This window comes from Lytechinus variegatus, chromosome 3 (genome assembly GCF_018143015.1).
Source record: "Lytechinus variegatus isolate NC3 chromosome 3, Lvar_3.0, whole genome shotgun sequence".
In the NCBI taxonomy this organism is placed as follows: domain Eukaryota; kingdom Metazoa; phylum Echinodermata; class Echinoidea; order Temnopleuroida; family Toxopneustidae; genus Lytechinus; species Lytechinus variegatus.
This window is the reverse complement of record NC_054742.1, coordinates 43105843-43133424: the sequence shown is the minus strand read 5'-3', so window position 1 is coordinate 43133424 and position 27582 is coordinate 43105843. Positions and strand designations below refer to the sequence as shown.

At 37.4% G+C, this 27582-nt stretch overlaps 1 protein-coding gene across 2 annotated transcripts in view; it reads right to left on the bottom strand.

Moving 5' to 3' along the window:
• Window positions 1-763: 763 nt before the first annotated feature.
• The window catches only part of LOC121411088 (scm-like with four MBT domains protein 2), a 41513-nt gene continuing 14694 nt past the window's right edge, over window positions 764-27582 (bottom strand). For both annotated transcript variants that reach the window (XM_041603602.1, XM_041603600.1), the window contains 16 exons: window positions 26795-26889; window positions 25601-25859; window positions 24319-24407; window positions 23675-23918; window positions 23286-23395; window positions 22146-22401; window positions 21501-21595; window positions 19007-19238; window positions 18492-18537; window positions 17844-17932; window positions 14024-14261; window positions 11557-11732; window positions 10983-11317; window positions 10463-10708; window positions 7382-7513; window positions 764-2072 (listed from right to left, as the gene is read on the bottom strand). In XM_041603602.1, the coding sequence (XP_041459536.1) occupies window positions 1932-2072; window positions 7382-7513; window positions 10463-10708; window positions 10983-11317; window positions 11557-11732; window positions 14024-14261; window positions 17844-17932; window positions 18492-18537; window positions 19007-19238; window positions 21501-21595; window positions 22146-22401; window positions 23286-23395; window positions 23675-23918; window positions 24319-24407; window positions 25601-25859; window positions 26795-26889 (2783 nt within the window). In that variant the 3' untranslated portion in view covers window positions 764-1931. The remainder of the gene's footprint in view (window positions 2073-7381; window positions 7514-10462; window positions 10709-10982; window positions 11318-11556; window positions 11733-14023; window positions 14262-17843; window positions 17933-18491; window positions 18538-19006; window positions 19239-21500; window positions 21596-22145; window positions 22402-23285; window positions 23396-23674; window positions 23919-24318; window positions 24408-25600; window positions 25860-26794; window positions 26890-27582) is intronic.

Here is a 27582-nt window from a genome sequence, read left to right as displayed (position 1 = left end):
ATTCCACTTAATCAAAATGAACAATATTTTTACAAAGCACTCATCAATATGTAATAGATTGGTTAAATCACAGAGAGGCTATAGCCTTCACATCAATTGGTTCCAGAATCCAAAGTCACTAATGGCATAAGAAAGACCAATGAAAAGAAGATGGGATTCCACAAACTTCCCAATTTTTCACAATGTCCCTCATAGTGATCGGCTTGATCGCAAAGAAGCTACAGGAAGTTAAAATCAAAGTTTTAAATGACTGGAACAATTACACAGACACAAACAGATCCCTGGGAATGTCCTGATAAGAGGGGATAATCTGAACATGACATCATTTGTATGTGGCTGAGTGAGATACACACTTGTTCAGATTATCCCTCACTTATAGAGACATCTGCGGGGTGGCTGTGTGATTGGTCTAGTCATTTAAAACTTTCTAGTTAATTTCATATAGCTTCTTTGTGATTGAGCCAATCATTAAACATAGCATGCCCATGAAGAACATGTGTAATAAACTTGGAAGCTTGTTTAATCCCATTTCATTTTCATTGATTTTCTTTTGCTATTTTGTGACTTTGGATTCTAAAACCATTGATGTGATTAAGTATTAATTATTAACAGGTGCTTAGTAAGATTATTAAAGCTAGCCTGTGTAAAAATATTGTTCATTTTGAATGATTGTAATTTGTGCAGTGCCCTTGTAAAAGAATACTCTCAAGAATTCTTGTGGTTTCTACTGCAGCTAATGTTTCTCACACATTTTGATGCAGAAAGACGGTGGCAAAGGTGAGTTTAAATTTTCAAACCAATTCTAGACAAGAGTACTTGCATATTTTGGCTTAAGACTATCTTTCATTTCATCATCATTCAGAAATACAATGCAAGTTACTTTTCATCAGAAAAGTAATATGTATGCATAAAGTAAAGCTCTATATATCTCAATTTGGAAAAGGAGTATTAAGGAAATTGAATCACTGCGATCTTTGATTTTTTACAAGCCCCTCTGAGAACTGATGGAATAGACAATCATTTTGAAAGATAGACAATCATAATAGACAATCATAATGAAAAGAAATAATATCATGCTTTCACTGATACATTTTTACTAAGTCTCTGAGTGCTTTACAAATCAAATGTAAAGCACAAACAAAAATAATTGATAAATGACTGAAGTTGGTTGAACACTTAACTAGACATTTCCCTTTAATGTACAAGTTTTGTAAATAAGCAGATTGAATTGATGAGAGCCTGCAAAAGGTGTCAACATTGAGCACTACAAATGCCACCCTTCTCCTATACAAATAGTAGATTATATTCTTCAATTGCAAGAGTGATTCCTGTGGCCTCTACAATAAGTTACACAATGGGATATTGGCATTTGTATCATGATAACATGTTCAATACTTCTTCAAACAGCAAGTAAACTATACACATCTGCTTTACATATAGAGTAATTTGAATCTTTGAAGTCATTAAGTACCATCATTCAAGAATTACAACCCCCTGCAAATTTTGAAAGTTGCATGAAGGTAAAAATCAGCACATTTCAGCCTGCATTACCCTCATCGATTGTAGCTTGTTGAAATCCTGGGCTTGTGATACATTTTGAAGAGTTCTATACTTCAAAATTGCTACAGTCACCTCTTACAGTTTCTGTTTGTTCCACTGACCACCCAAAGCCAGTAAAGACCTAACAGTCTTTCTAGAAACTGGCAATACAATGATGGTGCATAGTTACTCATAGAATATCATCTAGAATATCATTTTTTTCAATATGATAGATGTTATGACATATACTGCTCATAGAATGCCATCTAACCTACTTTGGGCACGATTCATTGGTGAATACTTTCACAGATTACCTGAATGAACCAACTCTTTTCCTAATACAGTTCATGGGGGTTTGCTGATTTCCTTTTCAATTTGATATATTTGGGATGTCATGATGCATACTGCTCGTAGAATGCTATCTTAACCCGTTCAATGTGATGGCACAACTTGATGGCAGGTCCTAATTTCAGTTCCATACATTCTTGTACTGTAGGCAGTGTGAGGAGGAGAAGGGCCTGACCATCAATCTCCTGTGAAAAGAGAAAGGAAAAATGAGTAATCAATCAGATATTTTCATTACTAATCTGTAAAAAAAAAATAATGTAAATCACCAACTTCCACTACTTAAAAATGTCATGTCAAAGAAATCTAACAAACCAAAATCATTCAGTCCTGGTGTCTGTTTCATAAAACTAGTTATAATAACAAATTTGCAATAACAATAAAAAAGCAACTGGAATCCTTCATTCTGATTGGCTGAAAGTAAATTTGTTTTAAAAAAAGGTGCATTTGTTATGATAAAAAGTCTTTATGAAACAAGGCCCTGATCATAAGTATACATTGAATTGCTATGAATGCCCTTTCTATGCAAAATACCAACAAAATATAAAAAATAATCATATAAGTAATTTATAGTGCGCCAAATCCACTCGGCAGAATGCCCAAGGCGCAGTGAGAGAAGAAAGAAAGAACGAAAGAGAATAGGTACAAATATAATAATAATCGATCCAGGAACAATTAAGAGTAAGAGGCATTGAATAGACGAGTCTTAAGGTAACGTTTAAAAGTATCAATGGACGTGCATTCACGAATTGTCAGGGGAAGACCATTCCATAGAACAGGGCCAGCATGCGCAAAAGCCCGAGCCCCCCATGTTTTAACGGATCTGGGAATAACTAGGGAACCGGAGTTTGATGAACGGAGGGACCTCACTGGAGTGTATTTGCTGATTAGATTAATATTGTACTGTGGAGCAGAGCCGTTAATTGCATGGAATACAAGGAGAAGGATTTTGAAGATGATGCGATCGTTGACCTTTAACCAATGAAGGGATTTCAGAATGGGTGTGATATGAACATGTTTTTTAGATAGGGTGACCAAACGTGCTGCAGCGTTCTGGAGCTTTTGGAGTTTAGACAACTGGGTGTTGGGTAAATTGTAAAGTAAGGCATTCCCGAAGTCAAGTCGTGAAGAAATCAGAGCGTGAACCAATTTTTCAGTAGCAGATTTTGACAAATATTTCCTGATGAACCCAATATTTCGGAGCTGATACCTTACAGACCTACAAATGTTGGTTATTTGATTTGACATAGACATTCCATAATCTAACATGACACCTAGGTTACGACACGTCTGGGACACATTAATGATACATCCCGAAAAAGAGACGGATGACAACTTGACCTTACTAAGTTGAGCCCTTGAACCAAATAGAAGGAACTCAGTTTTGGAGGGATTCAGTTTCAATGAATGACTATCCAGCCAGGAGTGAATGTCAGCTAAACAATTCTCAAGAAGGGCAATTGCATTTGTTGCATCAGCCTGGTTGGGTTTGAAGGAGAGATAGAGTTGGATGTCATCGGCATAGATATGATAATGGATATTATGACGTTGTAAGATATGTCCCAAACTAATCAAGTAAATTGAAAACAAAGTGGGTCCGCCCACAGAACCCTGCGGTACACCGTGAGAGAGAGGCATACTACTAGATGTGCAGTCATTAATACAGACAATCTGCGAGTGACAGGAAAGATATGACTGAAACCATTTGTATGCCTGACCCCTAACACCAAATGAACTGAGTGTATTAAGAAGAACAGTATGATTGACAGTATCGAAAGCGGAAGACAAGTCGAGTAAGAACATGGCTGAGATATTTCCTTTGTCCATACCCTGAAGAATAGAGTTGGACACATTGACCAAGAGAGTTTCCACACTATGGTTGGGACGATATGCAGATTGAAAGGGATCAAATAAATTGTTGTCAGAAAAATAATCAGAAAGTCTAGAAAAAACAACCCTTTCAAGAATTTTGAATAAGAATGGCAGATTAGATACAGGATGGTAATTTTGCAGTACCTCTGGATCAAGAGAACTTTTCTTCAGTAGTGGAGTGATATAGGCAACCTTCAAACAAGTAGGAACTTCAGCCTGATCAATACTTAAATTAACTATCTGAGAAATAATGGGAGCAAATGTAGTGCAACATTCTTTTAACAAAATGGTAGGAATCGGGTCTAACTGGCATGATTTAGGTGGTATTTTCCTAAGAATTGATTGAATCTCATCTGGATTGGTAGGATGCAGAGTCTCAAGTAAGGTCGCAGTGAACGGTTGAGGACAGGACTCATCTGGGTGAAGAGTGTCGCAGATAGTCCGAACTTTCGCTTGGAAGAACTGGATGAACGTCTCAGCCATAACATGACTATCAGTGTGACGCGGTAGAGGGGTAGACTTCTTTCGATTCAAAAGACGGTTAGCAAGAGAGAAGAGCTTGCGTGAGTCGCTACCACAGTCGTCAACGAGACCAACATAATGTGAGCGTTTCGCCTTCATCAGCATGGAGTTTACCAAGTTCTTCTGAGCACACCATAGTTCTCTGTCGATGTGTAGCTTACCGTTGGAACGCCATTTACGTTCAAGTCTCCTGCGTTTCCTCTTAGCTGCGGAGATATCAGGATTGAACCAAGGACAGTCATTACGGTTCTTGATGGTTCTCGTCTTGGCCGGTGCATGAGAATCCAGGAGTGTGCTGAGCTGAAGATTGTACAATTGCACAGCATTGCATACACTGTCCGTATCAGAGGCTGTAATGGTGCAGCTGGCAACATCATTGGCAAACGCTTCTCTATTTATTGCCTTGATGTTGCGACAGGTAAACGTGGAGTCAGTTCGAAGAGGCCTTTTATGACGAAGCCGGCAGGTGATGGCAGAGTGGTCTGAAATACCAGGAATAACCTTCAGACCAGAGCAAAGCAGATTATCAGAGTTCCTCACGATGACTGCATCAAGTGTATGACCTTTGTCGTGGGTAGGAGAGGTGACAATTTGAGATACACCATGACTACTAAGGAGATCTTTGAACTTCTGTGTGTTCGGTGAGGACAGACTGTCCAGGTGGATGTTCAGATCGCCTGTGATGACAATAGGAGATGGCTTGAGGAGAGTCATATCAAGAAGCTCAGAAAATTCGTCGAGAAAGGCAGAAAAAGATTGATTGCCAGGTGGTCGATATAAAACCATGATGTCCAAGCATGATGAACTGTTAGAAATGGTCCCGTGCATTGATTCAAAAGTGTCATGTTCTTGTGGTGGATTCAAAACCACATTGAGATCGTTCTTGTACAGGAAACCGACACCACCTCCGCGCTTGGAGACTCTAGGACGATGGAGAAAGGTGTAACCACTAGGTCGAAGATCTTCAATGACAGCATCGTCAGAGGTTGTTAGCCAAGTTTCACAGATACATGTAAAATCAAAATGGTGATCTAAGACAAAGTCATGGAAAATAGAGGATTTGTTGCGAATCGAACGAACATTAAGAATACCTAATCTAATATAGCTACCTACATGGGCATGGTTACTACGCCTACCACGATGTGTCTTCCGCTTTCTTTTAATTCCAAGAGATACAATCCGATTCCAGGCAGTTTGGTTGGCATCAAACCAACTCTTAAAAAGAGAATTATTCCTTGTGTTAAATGAATGAAGTGTTTGAGAATCATATTTGTAGTGTGAAGTAATGGAACTAGTAATGTGTTTTTGAGACAGGTTAGATTGATCACTATTAGGACCTGGATCCAGATTGATATCACCAGATATCAGCAACAAAGTCTGAAATGTAGATTCGGAGTTTGCATAATATTGTACAGGGGCTCCAACATACTTCCCCTTTAAAACACAAGGTTGAGAGGAGTGCATAAAGCTGAAATCCAGTGCACATTCATGATGCTGGAGCTGACAACAGCACAATAGGATTAAACAAAGTCCAAGAGGCATCATTGTGTACAAGATTATTATTACAGTACTGTTAACAAGCTAACAATAGACCTACTGCACAAATTCTCAAAGTAACAAAGGTGCATTCAACAAAGGTGACTAAACAGCAACTTATCTGGCAATGTACACGGAGAGTAGAGTAAAATGGCTGTACAGTGAACAGAGTGGTCAAGATCCAAAAATCAAATGAGTAATTACAACGAAATACAAGCTTACCAGCCACTCAAATTAGTCTACCTGCTTCCTAACATAGTAACAAAACACTTGATATAATCAATACAACATGGAAATACACAAAAATAGCAACAATGAGCAGAAAAGTAAGAGTAATATGGAAGGGCCACCAGCAGGCGCACACAACCAACAAAAAAAAAAAAAAAAATAAAAAAAAAAATACCATTTCAAAGGAAAAATTTAAAAAAAAAATCTTTATCTATCATAGAGCCACCAGTTTGTGTTTTCTGAAAAGCAAAATCTCTTTTATTTGGTGCACAGAATACATTACTAATGTCAAACTAGCAAAATGAAATATAAGGCTCAATTTACTAGTTACTCCATTACCAAGGTAAATACCACAATAAGAAATTAGATATTGTTGAACTGAAAGAGTTCATGTGGTAGACCAGAAATATATCCTTACATTAACTAGTGAACAAGGCCAAATACAAATGTGGTATTACCCATATTAACTTTAAAGGACGAGTCCACCCCAACAAAATTTTGATTTGAATAAAAAGAGAAAAATCCAACAAGCATAACACTGAAAATTCATCAAAATCGTATGTAAAATAAGAAAGTTATGACATTTTAATATTTCGCTTAACTTCACTAAACAGTTACATGCACATCCCAGTTGGTATGCAAATGAGGGAACTGATGACATCACTATTTCATTGTATTTTATTATATGAAATATTCTAATTTTCTCCTCATTTTCATATGAAACAAAGTTTTATTTCTCCCTGAACATGTTGAATTGGCATTGCTTAACATTTTATGGGTCAGTCAAGTTGGTCCTTATTGTTGAATCTTCAAAAATTGAAATAATGTATAATTCGAACAATAAAAAACAAAAGAAATAGTGAGTGAGGGACATCATCCATTCTCTTGTTTGCATGTGACTAAATTGTGCATATGACTATTTGGTGAAAAATAAGCGAAACTTTAAATTGTCATAACTTTCTTATTTTACATCCGATTTTGATGGAATTTTCAGCATATTGTTTATCTGATTTTTCTCTTTTGATTCAAATCAACACTTTTATGAGGTGGACTTGGCCTTTAACAAAAGAAATATTACAAAGAAATAGTATGATTTATAAATTGCAATGTAGGAGAATACACGTACCTGATGACTTAGAAAAATTAATTTACTTGTATAGAATTACATGGACATATATCCACAAGATTTAAAGATATAGACATTTTGCCAAATGAATTAGATCATGTGGGATTATTGCTGTAGTGTGAAATTCTTCATGAGGGAATTCAGGTAATGTTTGGAATTATCTGCTTGGATATTGCCCCTTAAGTACGTATGTGGTGTAAAGGTCTTTCTCACCTGCTCTTTGAACATTTTGGCAAGATTGGCACAATCTGTCTTCTTGATAAATTTCACGACTTTATCAACACTCCAATGAAGAGGATTACTCTCCAGCTTCAAAGTATTTTCACTCTTCACTGGGCTGGGTGTCTGAAAAAAAACACAGACAGATGAATGTTCTGATTAATACATATACAATATATACATATAAAAGAATCAAGTACATTTAAAAATCTTATTAAATGGGTTAACTATATACCATAGGTAGCCCCCAAAATTTAAAAAGTTTTAAAAACAATTAGGTGAGGGAGGATTAATAATGTTCAATTGAATCAATGGCATGTAATGGATAGATATCACATTGTATCACCAAACCTTACTAGAACACTTGTGAGTTACCAACTAGCTAAACTTGATATTTTATCTACCAGAGAATAGTGCAGTAATGTCAGGGGCCCATCTTACAAAGAGTTGCGATTGAACCAATTTATCACAACTATGGAAAGCCAGCAAAGTAGTGTTGTTATCTAGAAAAAAAATCCCGGTCCGAAACCGTCCCGGCAACTTCAAAATTTCCTTATCGGGATCCCGGCTCGTCCCGAATCCCGAAACATATCTCCACGCACAAATGCAATCCAAAAGTGTATACCTACATTTCCACTGGCGGTGCACCAGACAGTCAAAGCATAGAACTATTAACTGTTAGCTCCATGGTCAAAGTGTGCATGCCACCACCGCAAATTGTAAACATTCACTCAAAACGTGGGGAAAATAATGATGAGACAGTCAAAGCGTGCCACCACCGCAAGCTGTAAACATTAATGACCACTGGCATGACCCGAATTATGTTTGAGTCGACCCAGCTGCTGATCTGACAGTCCAATAACACACGTGTCGGTGCCACTGATCTGTGGTCGGTGCGCACGTGGTTGACAGTTATAAGCAAATTGCGTAATGTCTTGTCAGTGCGCCTGTGGCCCTAGCTAGCCCGGAATTTTAACTTTCAGTTTCACTCTCTCTCCCTCTCTCGTAACTCTGAACAGTATGATATCACCAAGGAGATATCTCCTTGATATCACTACTACTGAGAAAAGTGAATACTATCTTATCAGAGAAGCTTATTTGGAAATTTACACAAGATTAGTCTCGGCGGCCGGCGCTTCGCATCAAAACAACAAACTCATTTTTTCTTTAATCATGAATTACTTTCGATCGAGAAAACATTATTTGAATAGATACTCAGACTATTCACAGTAAAAAAAATATTTTGAACAACTATTTAAATATTAAAAAACATTGTTTAAGCCAGTCAATATACAACTGTTTTTAAACTATTAAACCAATAGAATTTTTTTAAAACTTTAAACAGTTTGTTTTTAAATATTTTTTGCAATTTCCAACGATATCATTTAAAACTGTTAATATCATTGATAATTTGTTTGATGCATTTAACAACATATTTTTACAACATATAGGGTATGATATGACTTTCAAAACAATGTTGTTTCAAAGTTTAAACAACGCCACTTTAAACATCGCCAATTCTAACAGCGTTTTGGTACAACTTTATAATTTAAGTCGAAATATATCTGGGAGAAATGATTTGACCATAGAGCTATTAACAGCTCCATGATTTGACCGACTGGTTTGCAATTGTAAACATCAAGTCAACAGATAACAGACGGTCCCCAGTCGTGAACGACCAAGCACTTCCCGTAACCCCCCCCTTCTCTCTCTCTCCCGGCTCTAACCAGCTGAAACATGATGCGCATTCGTCTAGTTGTTATTTGCAAACCCTTTCGCAAAAAAATACCCCAACAAATACAATCATCACAAAATTAATGGCGACTTTTTTTAAATGACTAAATTTGCAAATACTCATAGATCATCATCGTCAATTGTTAGTAAATTATTTCATGATAAATTCACTAGTCCATACATATCGTAGCAGATTCAACTTGAAAGTATGGGGTAAATGAATGACTCAGTAAAACGAACTGAGGTGAAAGAGGTCTGCACATGAGACTATACAGTAGACGATTGTTGTCTGCGTAGATCTCTCGGAGCCGTGTGCAAAGCTAGATTGCGTGCATGCTCATGCGATCGACGAGTACAGATTGCGTAATATTTCGAGGTGCATGTGCACACAGCCAGCCAGTTGAAACTAAATTGTTCCCTCGTATTTCGTAAGTACAATTACTAATTAGGGAAATATTACAACGTGAATTTGGCCATTATTGATTTTATTTTCCTGCCGGGATACGGTCTAAGTTGATTGATCCCGGAACCGTCTCGGAACCGTCTCGGAGCCTCAGACCGCCGGGAATTCATCCCGATCCCGGACCGACTGACAACACTACAGCAAAGTCAACATATAAAAAGCATGTTTCATTAAATAAATTCTAGATATGAATGAGTATCCATAAATTCATTGATTTCTTGACAATTTGGTGTGTTCTCTTTGTTTACAAACAATGTTTTGCAAATTTCCTGTAAAAAAATGATGACACTGATATGTTTCCAGTTATGATTGATTGGATCATTGTAACTCTTTGTAAGATGGGGCCCATTTGGTTTCATAAATAGCTTTAGCTTTCACTTTCCACACACAATCTCAATTACAGGCATCTGATTATATCAATCTTAATCTGAATCTCATAATCTCTTAATAAATTCCATGCTGTTAAACATGTCAATCATCAATGAAAATAAAAATTCAGTTATGTGACAGTGACAAATTATCTACCTCAAATATAAAAATAAATGTGTGAGATCATTTTATATTCCAAAAGGATTTACGAAGAAGTCAATGTATTTCTGAAAATACACATAATAAAGCATTCACTTCTGACCTACACTTGGCATTTTCCCAATGCAATTTGTACATTGTTTGTGAAATCGGAACTGTTGAAAACATGTAGACATGCACAAATTTATGAGCAGAAATTCAATATTTGGCCAACAGGGATCATAACTTCAGACCCTAATTAATCTCTTCTCCTTTTTTTTTACCAATCTTCATGCTGACTTGGTAAAACAAGAAACTGAATTCATTTTTCCCCCATCAAAAGTACAGATAAATTTTAAGTGCCAACTTACTTGCTTCTTATCTTTGGCATGTTTCTGTTTTTGGTCTTCTGCACGTTGTTGCTGCTCCAGCTGCTTCTGCTGTTGCTGCAACTTCTTCTGGTGTTGTTGCATGAGTTGTTTCTCTTGTTGCTCCATCCTCTCCCTCTCTTCCTCCCTCCTCTGAGCTCTAGATGATGTAAGTCTAGCAGCAAAGGTCTTCATCTTAGTTCCCCTCTCTCGATGAGGTAGAACCAACTTGGGAGTACTGTGCTGAAGCTGTATCAACGAATGGAAGGGACATGGGATCAAGCTAGGCTTGACATTTGTGGCTGACGTCTCAATACTTTTGAAGTTCTTATTACAATAATGCGATTGTTGTGTTTATCTTGTCCTGTTAACTTACCAAAATTTTCAGAGGAATATTACATAATTGTATGACCATAGTTTGTGCTATTAATTACTATCTCTTTTTATTCTGATTTTAAAAAACATTAAAAGAAATATCAATAAACTTTATTCAATAGTAAACCATATTCAATGAATGAAGTACCTTTGTTCTTTTTGCAGAGTCAAGCAGTGCTTTAGCTCTACTGACTAGTGGTTTCTTTGCTGAGTGTAGTACTTCTCTCCTCCTGGGATCTGCTTCAGCATTGCCCAATGCTGTAGAAGCATCCCCTCCACCTCCACCTTGAACCCCTCCTTCAGCTCTAGTTTTCTCTGGTGACTCTGGCTTTAGATTGTTGTGTTTCTTCCGATGGATGAAAAGCTGCCGCCTCTTCTTACGTCTGCGCCCATTCCCCTTCTTCTCACTCGTCTTGGCCGGGGGCTTAGGGGCAGGTGGTCTTCCAAGACGGGCCGGCTTGTGTTTCCTGCCATATGCTTGTACTGTCATACATAAGATCAAGAAAGATGAAGTGAAGTGTCCATTATTTTGCCATTGGGAAAAAAAAGTATGGAAAATAAATGTTAAGGACTAAAAGGATACAGTACTTTTTGGAACAAGCTTTTCATAGTTATGATCTCTTTAAAATTTATTACGCCCCCTCCCCCCCCCAAAAAAAAAAATAGAGCAAGGAAGGAATCCAGAGTATAAAGAATCACATAAGTGAGTGGATTCAACTTACTGTATTTACTCTTGTTGAGGTTGAAGCACTGTTCTGGGCAATTATCTTGTACCTGATGCAGCGAGATCAGATTAGGACAACATTCTAAACTCAGACAGGTGTTTCTCAGGAAACTTGGTACCTCGCTGGCTGTCTTGCATAACTCAATCATGGCACGGTAACTCTTACCCTTGTATCTGTGGGTTATATATAAAAGCAAACTGGTTTATTATCAAGAAATTATGAGCTCTGATAAATGCATACATTTTAGACCCCATAACGAGATATAGTAACAATTCTTTTAACTATATCATAAGATCATATATAATAATGAATGATAGCAAGCTTGTACCTGATATGGAAGTTTAAGGCCTGACTAAGCATTGGTAAAAGGTCAGTAGTGTGCATTAGACTTGAGTATCATCTAACATTCCAATGATAGAATAGTATAGGAGTCATAGAATGTGTTTTCAGCCATATTAGAAAGCTTCTGACAAAGATCATATCCTGAAATTTTCAGCTTATTCTATTCCTAAAAAGAGGTTTCATATACTGGTAACTAGTAACTAGTAAATATGCAGATATTATAATTGCTCAGGCACCTGATCGAATTTTAGTTTGATGTCAGAACAGAAAATTAATCCAATGAAATTGCATTGTTAGTTCACATCCTTTACACCATAACCCTTTTGTGACAGATGCATAAATATAATCAAGTAGTGAATTAGAATAGAAATAATGACATGTACTTCCTTTTGCACTTCATTAATTTGGGAATTACTTCAAATGTGCAAATTCATAAGTAATTCCAAGGCCAGTGTATATGTTGAGAGAGTAAATTATGTTGCCTAACCAGGGTCGACTGAACATGGGTTGGAAATAATTATACCAATTAGATTATTGATACATCAACATTTGTAGGATATTTCATGAAACAAATATTTAGTGATTTCACTGATAACTGTCATGTAAGCTATTGAAATTCTTGCATTTGATTGGCTCATTATGAATTGGTGATTGAAAATTAATGCCAAGATGTTCCATGAAACACACCCTAACCTGGTGAGGTTAGACACAGCAGCATATTTATTTCACATTTGCAGACCTGCCAACATTTGAAAATGGAAAAAATGAGTCCACGAATCGCGCGGAAAGCCGAACTCCCAACGGCGAGGGTCAAGGGGCCCGCCTTAGGGCCCCTTGTGGGGTCCAGGGGCAAGGCCCCGGCGGGGGTGCAAGGGGGCAGAGCCCCCTTAAAGCTGAAGTACATTTAGGAAATTTCACCTTAAAAACAAGCCTTCTGGAGCCCTTCTTGAGCTTTTTATGCCTTGTCCTTTCTCTGGAGCCTTTCATAAGTGGCTTTTTTGGCACCATGTATTACCTCTCTTGAGTAAGTACAAGTATGGCATAGTTTCTTTCTACTCTCCATAGCCAATTTATGTACCATCAGAGAACTTAATGTTCTTGTGCTCAGGCTTGCTCTCTGCTTAGTTTTGTTCTTTACCACGATGGAAAATACTCTTTCACAGTCACTGTTGCTATGAAAAATTAGCAGAACTGCTTTCATTGTTTTGCATAGGATTAGGACGGAGTCTCTATGTGCCTTTAACAGACTAAAAAAAAATACAGCAGGGGTCTAAAAGTTTGCAAGAATCGGCACTGAAACGGCAGACTTGTAAAATCCAAAGCATTTAGCTCACTAAGCACAAAGCACATATAAAAATATCAGGAAAAAATATTAGTTTAAAATGTTACCGTTTCTAAACCCTCAGCTGGCGAAACAATCCATTTCCCACACGGTATTCCAGAACGGTAGTAGTATAGTAGCGGAGGCACGCAAGAGCTGCGCTGCATCGTATGCATAGAGTTACATTCGCACTACACGCGCTATGAATCCTCGCGATCGCGGACGAACTGTCCAATGTCAATACACACGATCGCTGTCGGATAAATAGCGTGCTGGCCGTGGCTTGTTGCGCTTCGTATTTGCACACACGGAGCACAGGCCCATCACGCGTTCTTATCCATTGAACTCCGAACTCCACGTACGCGCGCGTAGTGCATGCGTTTAACGTTACGCACGGTATATAGGTACGATCCGACACACGTGCGTACGTACGTAAATGTAACATAGAGAGGACTCAGAGAGAGAGAGAAAGAGAGCCGTAGGCAGACGGAAAGTGCGTCATTTCCCAAAGAAAAAAGAAAATCATCTGAAATACAAAGAAAACGGAGTTCTCCGCTTTTGGGCCGCTATAAATTCTGAAAAACGGAGAAACTCCGGAAAACCCGGAGAAGTTGGCAGGCCTGCATTTGTTGCCATGGCTGATGTTAAAATAAAATCAACCCAACACAAGCCCAAACATGAAACTTAAAACCACTGATTTTTCAAACACCTCACTATGTAAATAGTTAAGTAAGACAAAATTCACAAACTATCCTTCCACTAGAACCCATCTAAATTACAATAAAATGGAAGGTCACTTACTTAGCTTTCATGACATGAAGGGAGCCATTCATTCCTGCCGTCTCTTCGTTCTCAACCTGGATCTCCCGGAGCACACGAGGAGGCTTGTAAGCAGCATTGATCAACATGTGGAGCACCTCTCTTAGCACCAAGGGTACCATACCTGGTCCCACGGACTTGGGAAGCTCAGCGATACGTCCCTTGTTCAGGTAAGGACCAGAGAAACACTTGTGATTGTAGTACACCTTGTTGATCCAATCTGGAGATAAAGTAACATGTGAAAGATAGTTTTTCAACAAGTAGAGAGACTCTGGCATTCTTGCCTGCATTCCATGATTCAACATAGCAGCAATGCCGACTTTGAATAAATCTATTGAATAATCATTCTAATAAACACCATTCATATAAGAAAATAATTCATTCATTGGCCCTACATATAAGATGGGTTGTATGAGAGGGCGTCTTCTGATTGGTAATTGCACTCTTCTTGCAATTACGTAATCCGGTATATGGCCACGATCGTGGCATATACCAGTAATTTCTACACGGTAGCTTGTGTACAAAACCTCATAGGGTGATGCATCAATCGATGCCTTGAAGAAAACGATCCTGCAATATTTTTTATTACAATAAATAAACGGTATTATATCACTCTACTATTCACACATGATGATAATGGATTAATATTTAGCATATGGAAAGAGCACATGATATCTATAGTGCATGATATTGTTATTGCTTTGTTATCAACATGGCTGGCTTCACAAATACATCGATTGGCCGGGAAAAAAGGTGTTTTTCGTCAGTGTCTGAGGAAGACATAGATACGCTAGTAGAAGAAATTGACACAAAAGAAGTCACTTCGTTTTCACAAAGGATTCTTAGGATTTAAAGCAAAGAGAAAGACATTAAATTTGGTTCTCTCGACAGTTACTCTGAATTGGAGCTCTGCAGTTTTCTACGAACATTCTAAGCGGAGGTACGCAAGAGTAACGGCAACTACTAGGCCAAGCAATTGCTAATAACTCTCCAATACGGGCTTCACAGGCATTTTCAGAAGGTACGTTCTATCGAAATTAATAACAACACTTCATTAAAGCTGTAAAATTATGTTTTCAGAGGAATGCTTCAGAGCTCAAGGAAAATGGGAAGGATGCTGTGCAGCACAAGGAGCCAATTACACAGGATGATATGAGGAAAATTAGGAATTCAACTGTGTTGGACACCTCTACTCCACTAGGTTTGCAAAATAAAGTCTTTACGCTTATTGGCATAAACACCATTGCAAAGAAAATGTCGACAATTTCAACTGCAGCCAAGACTTCAAAAATATACACGAATCACTGCTTGCGTGCTTCATTGATAAACACATTTGACAGTGCAGGATTTGAAGCCAGGCATATCATGGCGATCTCTGGGCACCGGTCAGAAACTAGCATTAAACACTATTTACGTGTTCAAGAACACCAAAAATGCAAAATGAGCTTAGCCATCAGTTATGAGAAGTGGCCTTCTACAAGCACTGGTCTACCCAGCGTACCTGCAAGCAAGAGGAGAGTTCCAAATCTCAATAAAACCGCAGCTACATGTAGCCGTGTACATGTACCTACTCTGGCCCCTCAGCACCTCCCCTTATATTAGCCCTCAGAATGCTCAGTTAAATGTGCACACCCATCTTTTCATAAAAAAATTCTTCCTGCCTCACCAATTAAAATAAAATCTACTTGAAAGTTCAGTTCACATACACAACAGTTGCATTTTCATGGATGCAAAGTGAAAATCTACTACCAAAAGTAGATTTTTCCTTAAACTTTGACTTTGGACTTATCAGTGAAATTTTAGCTGTTTAAACTTTTCGGAACTGCATCTAGACAAGGTTATGGAAGTTACATATATTTCCAAGTCTTGAAGAGATGATTCATCACATAAATAGTACATGTTAATTGTTGTGCAATATACAATATCATTCTTATACATAAATTTCGAATTTCTCTTGTGCGTTAATATTTTAACTCGGCCTGCGGGCTTTTTGAAATATAAACGCATGCGAGAAATTTGAAATCTATGAACACTCTTATTATGGTTTATTGAACTCCTTAGCATGCACTATATGTATAATAGCTCGGGCGATTTTGAAATTACATAGCAGGAAGGGGGGGCAAAAACAACCCCTCCCCTCAGATCTCAGCCGTTGATCATGCGATCGCGACATGTCACCCAAGGCATAATCTCCACAATTCGATTGTATCGAAATTATTCGAATTTAGTTTTAATCAATTTATTATGCTTATAAATGCATAAAATCAGAATTTTGCTGTAAATCTTAAAACACAGCGCCTAAACTGCTAGATTTTGGTATGGACATTCTTCTTAGGATTACCGGTATTATCAAATGTATTTTCTTAAAAAGCAATATAAAATATTTTTCTTATGCAATTTATTGTTTTGTTTTTTTTGTTTTTTCCTTGTTTTTATACTTTAGGTTTTTCATAGCTATGGAAAGCATCAGCAACACTATTTCAGTCTTAAATAAATGTGATATCTATTGCTTAAAAAAAAAATGATACATTTATGAATTTTGGCTACATTCAGAATTTTCATCAGATCTGAACATCAGAATTTTCATCAGATTTGAAATGAATGAATTCAACAAATACCCCAACATGGCCCAAGTTCATTGACTATAATTGACCTTTGTTTTACCTTGGTCATGTGACCTGAATCTCGGGCAGGAGGTTCAGTGATACACCGTTAACCTTATGTCCACACAAGGCCACTTAACTTGTACACATGCGCAACCACAAGTTTTTACAAACCCAACCTAAACAAGTTTTATCAAGTGGTCAAAACTATACCCTATTCAAGTATTTTCACATGCAGTTTGTATAATTTTGCCTCCTAAAAGTGTATAACCCATAAAAAAATATGTATATTTGATCAGCAAAAAGTACCCTTTTTAAGCATTTTTTTTGTTGCACGGGTATACAGCAATACAGTTGAGTTCCATATAATTTCAAAGTTACAATGACATTTTACAAACTTAAACTTAGTTAAGATTTTAATGTTGACAGCGCTGTAGGAAAAACGGTGCTTATAGTCTTGATCTGCTATGTAGATGTTTTCATAAGAATTATTAGTGTAATTGTCAATTAATGATGATCAACACTGCCACTACCACAGTGAAAAATATGCCATCTTCATTTGCACAATTTTAAAGATAATATTGCAATCACCACAATCTTTATTATCATGCTTAATACCACTACCATCATATTACCAACATCATCATTTCAAATGAGTGCTTTTTATATATGAATAGCTGTGAATCTAATATAGTCAAATATTTTGGGACCACAGAAATCTATTTGAATTATGCAAAAAGTTTTCTTACAAGATGTAAATGAAATTGTTGAAATATTCCAGGCACCGTTGCATAAAAGTTATAATTATGAGATCTTTGCAATCCAATGGTAACTCCCATGGCAAAAATTCTCAACAGTCAATCAAAATCATGGATTCCATGAAAGATACCATTGGGTGGCAAAGTTACCGCAAATAGTAACTGTTATGCAATGGGGCCCTGGTCTGAAAAAATGCTTTGAGTGTTAGTAATTATATGACTCATCAAAGGTCTCCTTGAGCAGAGTCTGCTGTAAGTCATCGTCTTTAAAATTGTCATAAAAATGTTGGGCTGGATGACACTGAAGTAAATGTCTTATTATCTGAAATCAAATAAAGCTTATCTCCACAAAAAAGAGAATATGTTTACATTATTGATTAGAAGCCTCTCCAGACTACATGATTCCCTATACACTGAAGGGTAGATATCTACTGATCATACCTTCTTCTGCTCCTTCTTCATCCTTAGCTGCCTCTCTTACTTCCCTTACTCTATGATAGAGATCTCGTCCAGGGCTCATTGGTGCAAACCTGTTCCAAATGTAAACATGAATATCAGAATTCTAATAATGACAAAGTTGAGAGATACACAATCTTCGAGTACTGGTAATTTCAAATCAAAGCCGATATTGGAGTTGGTGCAATTCAAATTCAATAACCAGTCAGTCCCATCACCATCCTCATTCCAAGTTTGGTGAGGCAGCTGGTGTAGAAACTAGCCAAACATCAACATTTAACTTGAACTGATTTCTAGATAATCAAATTGCATCAAACTGAAATAACTCGCTTAACTAGGCATATCGATGTAAACCAATACTGCAAATATCCAACTTGATGTGGACGTAATTTTACTATTGATAAATGTGTTTTCCTATCTTTCTGATTACCAGAAACATTAATGAAGGTTCCACACAACACAAAGGCAACAACTTCCATAAACACTTGTAGTCTGTGCTTCCACTAACCAATATCACTGTAATGTGATTAAGCATGTTACACATATCATGATTAAATATATTTATTTATAGACAGCTTTGTGAAGGCACAATAATGCATTTGTTATCATATCACAAAACTTTTAAGTTCTTACCTCTGCTTCTCAGGCCAAACAATGGCGACCCGCTTTGCTTTCCTTGCTGCATAAAGTAATAAGGAAGGAAAATAATAAGTTATTGCTCATTCCTGCTTTTACCTATTTTTTAGACATACAAGAGTCTGCTAATTTCAAACTATTCCATGCATACATACTTACAAAAATATGATGGTCTAATAAAAGCAACGGTTTCTAACCATACCATAGATTGAATAATCATATAATCAATTACAGGATTATATTTATACTAACAATCGTATTTGCTTCAACAGCATACAACACTAGCTTTATCAGAAATCTTTGAATGTTCTACGATAATAACTTGGGCTTAGCAGAACTGTTTCTTGCATGCCTTGCTTTTCAAGGATGAAATTCCTGCCAGGTCCCCACTTCTCTATGCTAGGTCTTTAGCAAACAGTCACCTGCTTTATCCTTGTGTAATATGGAGCCCAGACATTCAAATGAAGATAAAAAGGGAAAGGGTATAAAGAAGAAACACATAAAAACCTTACCAAGTAGTTTCTTGGGTGTTCTCAAAGGGTAACCATTACTCTCACACCACCCAACCGGAAAGATGTCCATTGAATCCACATCAACAATGTGGTTGGGAAGTTTGCTACCATCAAAGTGCAACCACATGTGGCGGCCAGCTATCTTGGTCACTGTGGCAGGGCAAATCTGGTTGGCATTGAAGGGGTTGACGGCCTCTAGCTTCATGCCATGCTGGAATTCATGCTCAGATGTCTGAAAGAGAATAACAAGCTGGGTTACTGATCTAGGTCATAACAAGCAGTAGCACATCCAGCATTTTTCAAAAGGGGGGGCACATTTTCAATTTGACAAGCAAAAAAAAGGGTTTTCACCTAAAATTGAAGGTCATTTTGTCCACAGAAAAATTAACAACTAAACACAAAAAGAAAAGGTTTTTACCTAAAATTAAAGGGCATTTCATCCGTGGATAATTTGACATGCCAAAAAAAATCTTCACTTTCAAAAGGAGGGGCACACTTGAGTAAAAACGGTATATTTACATTCCAAATTTTGATTATGGCTCTTAAAGGGGGGCCACGGGCCGACCCGTGCCCCCCCCCCACCCCCGGATCCGTCACCGATACCAAGTGTTGGCAGCAATAAGAATAATTTTTAAACCACCTCTATCAATGAGTCAAATTGTCTGCCGTGAAATGAAGATCTTATATTCTATTCAAAGATCTTCAGTCTATTTCTCAGATCAGAGATATTCAAACAACCAACAAGTGGAATGCCTCTGGCCGTCTCACCTGCATCACGCGGTTCAATATAGCAGCAGTGCTGACTTTGAATACTACTCTAACTCGCACAAGATGTTCAGTGATACATGGTTACTCTTATGTCCACTTTTTATGAACTAGACCAATAAACTTACAGAGATATGATGGTTATTCAACAGATACACCCAATTCGGCCAAAGTTCATTGACCTTTGACCTTGGTCATGTGACCTGAAATGCGCACAGGATGTTCAGTGATACTTGATTACTCTAATGTCCAAGTTTAACGAACTAGACCAATAAACTTTCAAAGTTATGATGGTAATTCAACAGATACCCCCGATTCGGCCAAAGTTCATTGACCCTAAATGACCTTTGACCTTAATCATGAGACCTGAAACTTGCACAAAATTTCCAGTGATGCTTGATTACTATTATGTCTAAGTTTCATGAATCAGATCCATAAACTTTCAAAGTTATGATGGGAATTCAACAGATATCCCCAATTCGGCCAAAGTTCATTGACCCTAAATGACCTTTGACCTTGGTCATGTGACGTGAAACTCGTGCAGGATGTTCAGTGATACTTGATTAACCTTATGTCCAAGTTTCATGAACTAGGTCCATATATTTTCTAAGTTATGATGACATTTCAAAAACTTAACCTCAGGTTAAGATTTTGATGCTGAATCCTCCAACATGGTCTAAGTTTATTGACCCTAAATGACCTTTGACCTTGGTCATGTGACATGAAACTCTAATAGGATGTTCAGTAATACTTGATTAACCTTATGGCCAAGTTTTATTAACTAGGTCCATATACTTTCTAAGTTATGATGTCATTTCAAAAACTTAACCTCAGGTTAAGATTTGATGTTGACGCCGCCGCCGCCGTCGGAAAAGCGGCGCCTATAGTCTCACTTTGCTTCGCAGGTGAGACAAAAACCAAAAATGAAACAGACACCTACTATGCTGTCGTGCAACATCATTGTGATTCTTTGGTGTTTTCAAGTGAAATGATCTCCCATTGGCCATAAAACATAATTCATTAATGGTACTTCCTTGTCAATGTGAGTAAGTAAAGCACACGTTAGAAGCACATGGGGGGAAGGATTCAAAAACAGTTAACCCTACAAAGACTGGGCTATTTCAAAACTTGAATGCCCCATCCCGTGATCTCATTCGTTAACTATACAATCGCAACCAAATTTGGGTAAGTTTAACTAAACGTCATGCTCAAGTGCCACCACTCGCAGGATAATTTTAAGCGTTATCCAAATGATAAATATGTGGTAAAGCATGTCCAATGATGCAGCAAAGCATTGCATACCATACAAAACAGGGAATGTAAATGCAATCTCTAGTCAGATGGAATTCATTTTTAAGCACCCCTTATATCCTTTCCAATCATGTTTGTTTATCATTCATCTTGACAAGGCCAAACAAATTCCAAGGATTTCACTTAAACTTTTGTATTTTAGCCTGTAGCTAAAAACATGAATCTCTAACGTATCATTTGTCTTCCTAAAACCGGACTTGACATTTACATGTACACTAAATTTCAACAACATGCAAAATCAAAGAAACAATTTTACTCATAGAAAATTCAAAGTGAATGATAAAGATTTTTAGTCCCCCCCCCAAAAAAAAAAAAAAAAATCTACATGACTGAGTAACATTCCCTAAATCTTCATTACTTCTTTAAGAAACCTCTGCAGAAGATAAAGCCTTGAATGATAATCAATTACAGCACTTACCAGCTTGAATATATTTTTATTTGCAAGCTTTCCTTTCACATGTCTCAGGTACGTATTCCAATCAAAGTGGCCATCTGGCTGAACAGTGACATAGCCTTTTATAAAAGAAAGTAAAATGACAAACATGGTTCCAGTCATTCTATGGACAAAACATCTATATTCACTACCCTCTCCCCAATTCCCTTGTATGAATTTGAAATATGGACAATACTAGTCACATTTCTTTGAAGTTTTGTGTAAATTTTTACTCTAAAACTGTGAGCATCATGAAACTTGTAGTGAGACAATGTCATTCTTCAGAATATGGTCCATTTCTGTGATTTGGGGAAAAATAAAGTATTCCCCCCCCCCCCCTCTCTCTTGTTACTCAGTTAATCATGTCTCTTGTGTTGCGGTTATTAGCTCAACTTCTATGCCCCTATAATGCTGATCATTGTTAAAATTCATTGTTAAAAGGTGTGCGTGCATCTATAGAGGCAAGCGTCAAAGGATCTGGAAACTATCTGTAACAAATCGTGTTGTTCTTTTAACATTCCTCAACCGATCTCTATGTCTCTTTAACTCATTGTGTCTGTCATTGTCTCCATACTGCCTCCAATACACATTAAATGAGACACTCCACTCAGAAAATCCGCTAATAATCACCTTTTGGTGCGGTGACTGTGACACCTGTCTGTTGAGCCCAACCAACAGGAAAGATCCCTCCGGACATGCCATGGCAAGTCACATGGATCTCCTCCCTCTCACCCTCAGGTCGAAGGTCATCGATTGTGACCCGGAAGAAGTAAATATTGAAGACCTCGGTGACGGTGGCGGGGCATATCTGGGATGGAGCCTTGGGGTTGACAGCTTCCAATCGCATTCCAGCCAAGAACTTGTGGACAGTGATTTTGTTATGCTCCTGAGTAAAACAAAAGGGGAATGTAAAATACAAAACACAACTTTATGTACATGATCCTGTTACATTTTGTATGGGGGGTAATAGTTTTGGGGGTATGTAAGTCTTCTATGTAGAGAAAAGGCAACGAAGGTGATCAAGCAAAGCAAGGGAATAACAAGAAACTGTTTATTAAAAGAGTCAATCACAAATTGGTAACTAGTATATATCTTTATAATGAATTGCAAGTAAGTTTTTTGTGTAACATCCTCTTAAATCACATGTGAAAAATACAATATGAGTTTTCTGAAGGATATTTATCAAGAACAAATAATTTCTTGTTTATGGACACTTCATAGCTTAGTTGTTAGGATATTCCAGTAATCTGTGTTCATAAGTTCAAAGTGATAATTTTCTGTAATTAGTAATCTTCTGTAATACATCCATAAGAAATTATATAAAGAAAGCAGTCTAACTATTGATTGAGCATGAGCTAACCAATACAAAAATAAATTAGGAACCTTCACAAAAATTCAAATCATGTCTTTTGGTAGGAATTCCCCTCAGAATATTTTTGCTTATAATCCTCCCATTTCAGTATATGTACAGAACACGATTGATTGCTGGAAAGCAGTGTAAAAGATGGTGAGTGGAAGTCATTACTTACAAAAATAAATCACACTTTTGGTATGGTGCCACATCCATGTAATTATGAATTTAAGAACACATTTGAGTCATACTTAAAACTCAGTGACCCCCACCCCCCTCCCTCCAAAGGTGCAAATAGCTCACCCATCCTTACTGTCATTCCTCCACACACAAACATTATCTTTCATAGGGTAGATCAGTGAAATCTTTCTTTATTTTTGAGCAAACATATTGTACATCAAGTGAAGAGTTGTATATACCTTGAACAGCTCAGCTGGTAGATTGAGTGATTCTACAGCCTTGTTTAGAGAGTTCCTGTACATGGCAGCATAATGACCGGAATGACAATGGGCATTGTAATCTTTCACAGCTGTCAGTTAAAAAAAAAGCATAAATGAATAGATTGAATTATATTTGATCTAATTTCTTCATCGTCATGCAAAAACAAAACTTATAATAATATGAAATCATCTTGTGACTTCAAATTTGTACTTCAGTGTAAAGTGAATTCTTTGTCAATAATTCCACAAGCAGAAACCTTAAGTTCAAAAGGCAAATATATGAGACATGCTCACATAGCCTTACAGGATTGAAGCTCTTTCCCCTCATACTCCTTGATTTAAAAAACTCTGAAAGATGGCACGCTTACATTTTGGGGGACCAACAGCCACTTTTCTCTCCTTGGCCCAGCCTACAGGGTGAACCCGCCATGACTGGTAGAAGAGCCAGAAGTCATGATCACCGTCAGGATACCCCATGTTACGCAGCTTCAGACGGCCTCCATAGTTTTCAATGATAGTACAGATCCAGGCCTGTAGAGGGCACTTCTCATCTATAACGTCCACCTGGATGTCTTTCTTGAGCCTCATCACTGGGTAAAGGCTGTTTGGAGCCTAGATAGGAAGACAATCCAACATAAAGTTGTAAATGCTGTAATATGCTCAAAGGACAAAAGGCCATCGTCCCATGAAGCTTATCAGCATTGACAAATTGTCATTATCTCACAGTAACAGTTAGTGCTTTTGAGCTTTTCAAAACTAAAGTTAAATCAGAGCTGAAAATGAAGTCAGTAATGATAATTTTCCTAAAATAGTGCCCTAACAACAATGACATAATATTAACATATGAAATACGAACCAGACACCCTGGCATCAAAAATATATACCTTCGCTTACATGTCTCTACAATTTTTCTGCTTCTCTACATTTCATTCATCTCTCAGATTTTAGTGTTTTGTATTAGTCTTTATCATCAGATATTTCACTATTGATCCCTACCACATGCTACACTTACTCCTTTTAAAATCTGCTCTGGAATGGTCTTTGTGCCTGTAAGAGTCTGGATCAGGAAGTCTTGCCAGTTGATTGGTTTATGGATAAGAGCTTTGATCAAAATGACAAGACAGACAAAGGTTGCAGAACAACTTCAAATTTAATTAAGGAGGTGGATGGAATTATCTACATGGCTTAGAAAATAAATTCAGAAAGAAAAACCTAACAAAGGATCTATATGCATCTATATCAGTGTTCTAGCTAGACCCATTTTAGTGGTGATTGCTATTTCACAGCATTACAAAGTTTATTCCGGCTGAGTTAGTTGTCTTACAGCTAAAAGTGAAGGATTGAATAACAATCTGACTTAGCCAAATCTTTGAAAATAAACTAATATTTATCAAAGATATGAGTTTTAATGTAAATTGTGCAAATAAAACAAGATTAAAGATGGAAATGATCATTAATGCAAATCCTCTTTCCAAGGAGTTAGTTTTGAAACACTTTTCATTTGAAAGTAGTGGTGGACAAAAGGCAGTGTCTTTCATGATAGGTGGTGGTCAGAAATCCACTGCCGTCCACTGTAGCTATAAAACTGATCTATACAATCACTTTTTAGGTTATCAATATAAATGTCAATATAATTCATGAGGGCACCTCTATATTGAAAAGTAGTGACATTGGGCTGAAATCCAGTTTCACTCTTTTCGATTTGACCCTCCTACACAAAACAGCTAATTAGTATTCATAGGAGTGTCCGTGTAAGGAGCAAAAACAGTAGAGGAGGTTGGGGGAAATGGTATTCGTTATTTATGACAGGTAATAGAACAATATTCAAACTGAAACACAGGCTTTGGTGCAGAGGATTATCTCTTGTTCCTAGGGGGTCTATTGTTCCTAATGTTGCATCCCCCAAATACAAAAGATAATCCTCTGCACTGAGGGCCATGAATTGAAGAGAGGGAGTGTTTTTTAAATACTGGTAATCCTTTCATAATGACTAATGAGGATGTATGAGTCACCCTTTTGTGCTGTTGACAATAAGCCTAGTTCAGCATATTTACATGATCTCACTCTTTAAAAAATATCTTATCTTGTATTTTCAAAAATAAATTGCCTGACTTTTTCAAGTTTTAAAAGGGCATTCTCCTACGAAAACAGCGAGTAATACATCACTTTAAAGCATTAATCCCCCTTTTCAGCCAAGCAAATTTCAAATTTGTGACTCATTGGTCATTTTGTGGTGGAAGATTACATATAGAGGTACTCAAGTATGTATAGTTATAGCAGCTGTATTCACTCACTATTTGGTGGTGTTAGGACATATCCATTCCTGGCACACCATCCAATTGGATGGACTTCCATGGAGACGAGGTCCCACCAGAAGTCCCCCGAGCGGTCCCCTTCCTCCCATCCATCATACCTCAACAGCATGAGGGAGCCAGAGAGAGCTATGATGGTTGCTACCCAGTAACTTTTGACATGGATAGGATAAGTCATTATAGGATTGGGTACCTCCACCTTCATTCCGACCTTCACATAGCATATCAGACTAGATTCCACCTGTGGAAAAACAAATCAACTTGTTGGAAGGAAATATTAGGGATTCTCGGTATGTTACCTCAAAACCCTTTCAATGAGACCCCTTGCTCCAACTAGCCCACGTCTGAACTTTAGTTCCATTCATACCATGGTCTAAATCTAAATCAAGGGCTTGTATTTTCTCTAGTTAACAATGCCATTGCCTTAAATACCCACCTCAAATTCTTGCTGCCCAAATTCTTGCTGCCCACGGTATACCTCTATTACCGACAATGGTTTGTCCTCATGAAGGCTGACGCAAGGGATGGTCCAAAAAGTCAAGGCTTTGTTTACAGATTAAATTTCTTGCGTTTGCACTCGAGCTCTACTCTTATGTTTCATTGCTGAAGAGAACTATTGTAATTATGACTCCCAGAAAACATTAGTTATTGACAAAGCTGCTGAGGAATTTGAGATAATCTAAACAAGATTTGTATCACAATTGGCTACTTAAACTAAGACACAATTTAAGTAGAACTAGACTAGAGTTCAGAATAAATCTAAGAGGGTTTGTGAGGTAATTCCTTCATCATATTCCTCCTACACTCCTAAATTTTCATAATCATGAAAATAACTGGAACCATTAGCAGGAAAAGTCAAGAGCAGTCACATTTACTGACACCTACACCCAGAGTTGAGGTGCTATGTTCTGCCAAAGGTGCAAAGTACGGATATTCTATCAGCACTATACTAGAAATTTTGGTAAGGCATGACATGCACGGTCAGGCTTGGATAAGTGACAAAAAATGTTAGTGATAAATCTTTCTTTTGCATAATCATGGGTGGAGAAAATTGTTTATTAATAATTTTTAGATTATCATGAGCAAGGATGATTTTTGTTACAATTGCATGCTTACAAGAAAAAGAATCCTTTTGATTAAATTTTGAGAGAAATATTAATAGGACAAGTGACTTACATGAGAGAAGGTTGAGGATGGTGCAGCTGCAGCTCCAGTGATATCCAGATACTCCTCCCATGAGAACTCGACATTCTCTTCCTCTGGCCTGTTAACTACAAAATTGCAACAAATGATACAAGTTTTTTTCTACATCATCAAACACACATTCTCACAGTATTCTTTGGATTTTATCTACTGATGTATATTATAAGTACAAGCGCATTATGGCGTCATGATATATCATTAATATTGTTCTTACATCCATCGATGTATATATTTTGAGTACATGTGCATTATGGTTTCATAACTTATCATTAGTGTTCTGTACAACCACCAATGTATATGATTTTGTACATTATGGCTTCATGATTAGTAGTGTTCTGTACATCCACCAATGTATATACATGTATTTTGAGTACATGTACATTATGGCTTCATGATTTATCATGGAGCGTTGTGGCCCAGTGGATTAGTCTCCGGACTTTGAAACAGAGGGTCGTGGGTTCAAATCCCAGCCATGGCGTAGTTTCCTTCAGCAAGAAATTTATCCACATTGTGCTGCACTCAACCCAGGTGAGGTGAATGGGTACCTGGCAGGAATTTATTCCTTGAAATGCCACAGCGCTGTAAAAGGCTGCGGGGCTAAAGCCAGGGTAATAATATCCAAGTCCTTTGGAAGCGCATAGAGACGTTATTTATAATGTGTTATGCGCTATACAAGAACTGTCTATTATTATTATTATTATCATTAGTGGTAATCGGTACATCCACCGATGTATATATTGAGTACATGTACATTATGGCTT